This window comes from Myotis davidii, unplaced genomic scaffold (assembly GCF_000327345.1).
Source record: "Myotis davidii unplaced genomic scaffold, ASM32734v1 scaffold6, whole genome shotgun sequence".
In the NCBI taxonomy this organism is placed as follows: domain Eukaryota; kingdom Metazoa; phylum Chordata; class Mammalia; order Chiroptera; family Vespertilionidae; genus Myotis; species Myotis davidii.
Window position 1 is genome coordinate 15632443 of NW_006383011.1, and position 4280 is coordinate 15636722.

General features: G+C 43.2%; 2 protein-coding genes across 4 annotated transcripts in view; one reads left to right on the forward strand and one right to left on the reverse strand.

The window, feature by feature from the left end:
• The window catches only part of CRIPT (CXXC repeat containing interactor of PDZ3 domain), an 8449-nt gene extending 6745 nt beyond the window's left edge, over positions 1-1704 (reverse strand). The window contains exon 1 of the mRNA XM_006778635.2: positions 1587-1704. Within this exon, the coding sequence (XP_006778698.1) occupies positions 1587-1602 (16 nt within the window). The 5' untranslated portion in view covers positions 1603-1704. The remainder of the gene's footprint in view (positions 1-1586) is intronic.
• The window catches only part of PIGF (phosphatidylinositol glycan anchor biosynthesis class F), a 79407-nt gene that overhangs the window by 51535 nt on the left and 23592 nt on the right, over positions 1-4280 (forward strand). Inside the window, exons 1-3 of one of the 3 annotated variants that reach the window (XM_015557877.1) lie at positions 1832-1924; positions 2492-2844; positions 3687-3935. In XM_015557877.1, coding sequence (XP_015413363.1) covers positions 3708-3935 — 228 coding nt within the window. In that variant the 5' untranslated portion in view covers positions 1832-1924; positions 2492-2844; positions 3687-3707. Of the gene's footprint in view, positions 1-1831; positions 1925-2491; positions 2845-3686; positions 3936-4280 lie in introns of those variants that run through there. The other 2 variants (XM_006778634.2, XM_015557876.1) reach the window with 2 other exon arrangements.

The following is a 4280-nucleotide window of genomic DNA, read 5'->3' on the forward strand; positions in this document are numbered from 1 at the left end:
ACTCTTTCCAAGAATAAGCTCTTAGTAATAATTTTTGCAATACTCAACCTTCTCCCTGAATAAATTCACTGAATAGCCTAGAGAAAAACCTATAACCAAAGCTAGGCAAATGAGACACGCTTCTCCAGAATATCTGAATATTTGAAATGGAAGATGTAGGGACCAGGACAGGTTGGTAGGTGGGCAGTGCTCTAGGGAGTAGATTCATGAGGACCCTAGAATTGTCTTAATTTCTGATATGTCATTCCTTCTTGGTTTCTGTGAAATGCCCCAGTATCCAAATATCCTTTTTAGTTAAAGAGCTATAATTAGATTCTGTTAATTGAAATCCAAAGAACCTTAACCAACAGAATAGTGTAGAAAATGTATTGGGTAAGTAGGATATCTGGGATTGTGTGTAGAATATTGCTTAATGTCTGAAAGACCTCAAAAGTTTGGAAAAATCAACTAAAATGGTAACCAAGGAGACTATCTCCACCCTCACTGACACCACGTTTTCCTTGACATGGCAAAATCAGTGAGGAGAAGCAGCTCTGCCCGAATGCCATATCACTGTTTTTCTGAGGCCCACTGAACTTTCTCTTCCAGTCAAGTGCCAGGTGCTCAGTACTTTTCATGGTTGTTGGTTATTGTATAAAGGGGAAACACCCTCACTGTTGAATTTTGCTTCCAGACCACAACTGATTCCTGTTAGATTCCAGTTCTTATACCTCAAATCTAAACCCATCATGCCTTTTGCCCTACCTCTAGTTGACAAGGTAATATAAAAAGTAAGACGTTTCATTTCTCTGAACTCACACATTGCATTCACCACAATTAAAATGGATATGTTTTCACTAAATTGTCTAAAGTAGCAGGTACAATGAATATTGTCAGAAATGTTTTTAATTTTTAAAGTGGTGTGGTTATTTACTACTAGTAATATCAAAACTATGTCCAGGACTATCTGAACTACTGATATTTGTACACATAATTTAAAGCACAGAAAGTGATTCTACAAAATAATTTGATAAGATACTTGAGAAGATTATTTACACATTTCATGATTACCTCTGATGCAAAATTTTGAAAAATGCATTAAAATTAATGCACTGTATAATCACCACCTGTAAAATTAACTGTGTTAATGTGTATTCAAGTCAGTGCTCCCTTCTTCCTTACTTTCTTATTTTTATTGTTTGAAGTATTACCTATGTCTCCTCCCCCCCATTGACCCCCTCCTCACGAGTTTATGTTGTTAATTATATCCCACTTATGAGTGAGATCTGAAGTAAATTCATTCCAGCCTTGAGGGTCTGTGGGGTGAGGGAACCCGTCAAGAAGCTGTATGGGATGATATTCTGGGTTGAGAGGAAGCAACGCAAATAGACAAAGAGGTACAAAAACTCAGACCATCCGGAATGCAAAACATATAGGACAATATGATCGTTGGGCTGGGGCAGGAATAGTCAAAGGGCAGGGCAAGAGGACAGAGACTAGAACCAGAGATCAATGGCGGAACCAAAAGAAAAGGGGCAAAGTTCCCGGGGAACTCCAGTTAGGTTCTCCTACCCCCCTTCTTCCGCAAGAGCGACCCCTTAACTCACATTTTTCGCACACCATCCTTCCGCGACGGTTCCCTTAGTCGCAGTAGCCGGAGCAGCTTGAAAACAACAATACACGCCAGGGAAGGACACCCCTTCCGGGTTACCACAACCCACTTCCGGGCTCTCCGCCCTCCGCCGGCCTTTTCAACACCTGGAAAGCCAAGGGAGGAATAAACTTAAGAGGGAAGGCGGGACTGCTTCCTTTGCCCGCCCCTCCACTTCCGCAATTGGCTGTGCGGCCTAGGGTTCCGCCCCCTAGGCCTGCGCCTGCGCGAAGTGTCGCACCTGATGGTGGGAGGTGGTAGCTGCCCTTTCCCTTCGGCGGGCGGGAGAGTTAGGTAAGCCCAGCCGAACGGTCCGGCACGCGGGCCTCCGGGGGGTGCAAGCAACCCTGTCAACTGCCCAGATGCCCACGAGCTTCTGTGCCCCCGGCCCGCCCACGCCACCCTTCCCGAGTGACCCAGGGGCTGTCCTGACGCCCCTCTGATGTGCTGTGGCTGCCTCCGTCTCCCCTGGTCTCCACACCTGCGCTTTTTGATTATGCCCCTCAGCTCGGCCCCCGCTGCCTGCACTCCGGCCGGCCGAGGTTTGGTCTGAGTCCTAAGCGACCCCGTTCATGGTGGGGCCAGGCGGTTCCCGCGAAGTCTCCGGGGGCCGCTCTCAGAACGGCCTTCTCTCCCCCCGACAATGTCTGCGGACCCGGGCCAGGTGTGACCGCGGACGCCAGGGCTGTAGCCTCCCTAGGGGCGCCTGATGGGTGTCTTAGGGGCGCCTGATGGGTGGCCCTCGCTCGCTCTGAGGGCCTCGCACAGGGCTGGTCTCTCAAGAGGGGCTAACACTTGACCCACTCTCCTTTGTTTGGCCCCTCGTTCATTCATTCATTCTTTCGTTCATCATTGATTCAGGAAGCATTTGAGTTGAGGTATTGCTCCCTGTGTTACATCCAAATCCTCTCATGCCAGTTGGGATTCTGAGAATGGCCCAGAAGGAAGTGTGCGAAGGGATGCCTGTTGAGACAGTGAATTGCTGATCTGCTTCCGCCCCTGAGATTGGACCTCTGAGACATTTTTCCTTTCTCCCTTCTTGCCATTCATAAGCTTCTCGGCCCGATCCCTGGTGTGTGTCTTTATTTGAAATGGCGTTGCACGTGGAAGCTTGGGATCTTACGCGTGTCCTCTAACTTGTTTTAGCCTATTTCCTTATCAGTAAGATATTTACCTTTGAGAATTATAGTGCGAATTAATGGAGAGTTGTTGGGGTAAGTCCTGGGCTTGCCCTTTTGTGCTAGTGGGTGCCCCCTCTGTGTGTGTATAAAATATACTGGAATAACCAGAGTTACATAGGGACTATTACTTTAAATTAATAAGATCCTTATTTAACAATTGTGCTATGTGTAAGCTCTCTGCTAGGTAATTTATAAAGGTGTGTGTGTGTGTGTGTGTGTGTGTGTGTGTGATATAGGAAGAGTAAATTTTCCTCCTTCCATTTGTGTTCTACTTTTTATTGGAATTTAACACCTGTAACAAACATTGTCATTTTGGTATTTCTGGAGCGCTAGGATCCCTTAGTTTAGCATAATGTTTTTTGAACTCTTGATTACACTAGTCACCGTTTGCGTATTCAAGTGTGCACTTGGTATCACTGGGCATTTGTTAGAAGATGTGAACTACTATGATATTAGACAAGGATCCACAATGGTAAAAAATGCCAACAATTTAGCCAAAGTATATTCAAAGTTTCTAGAATGCATAGGTTATATTTCCAACAGGGCAGATCATTACTCCATGCAGTTTGTTCTCACCTCTGATTTTGGAGAAAAAAAAAAAAGGAAAAGGAATCACTTAATTGGTCCTAGCACATGACCCTTTTGCAGAAACCAGTCACACATATTTAAGAAATTAGAAAATTTGTCCTTCTTAGCTATGAGAGCTGTTTACTATATTAGTCTTCATGTGCATACACACATATGCATTTTCCCATATTCTGAAACTAATACTTAGAAAATTGACTTTGGCTCATAATTATTCTTAGGTGTTGGAACATTTAGAACAATGGAAAAGTCATTATTGCATATGATCTTCTTAATTTGTTTTTTATTAGACAGCCACTCAAGGAAACACCATGAAAAATGCTGATATCAAGAGACTACTGTATACCCATCTTTTATGCATATTCTCAATTATCCTAAGCATCTTCATTCCATCATTCTTCTTGGAGAACTTCTCAGTATTGGAAACTCACTTGATGTGGTTGTGCATCTGTTCTGTTTTTGTAACTGCCGTCAATCTAGTATTATATTTAGTGGTGAAACCAAATGCATCCGGTAAAAGAAGTTCATTATCATACAAGGTAAGGCTCATTTCTTAATAACTGATTTTTAGATAGAGGTAGTGGTTATTGTTTTTTTATGGAAAAATAAAGCATTATTCCAGTACTTGAGTTATTTACAGTGACTAAAGAGAATGTTAGTTGCTGGAAGGCTGCCCACAGCACTCGATAGAGCCTTGTTGGGCATTAATTGTGTCTTCGTGAATAATATAGCAAATATTTCATAATAATAAGGGCTGTTTGTATTGTATTCTAGCAGTCTGTTATTGGTAAATAGTTTATAGATACTGGTTAATAGCATAGCTCAATACATACCATAGAAACAGAAATGCTTTTTGACTATAGTGCTAGTTGGGTGGGTAGAAT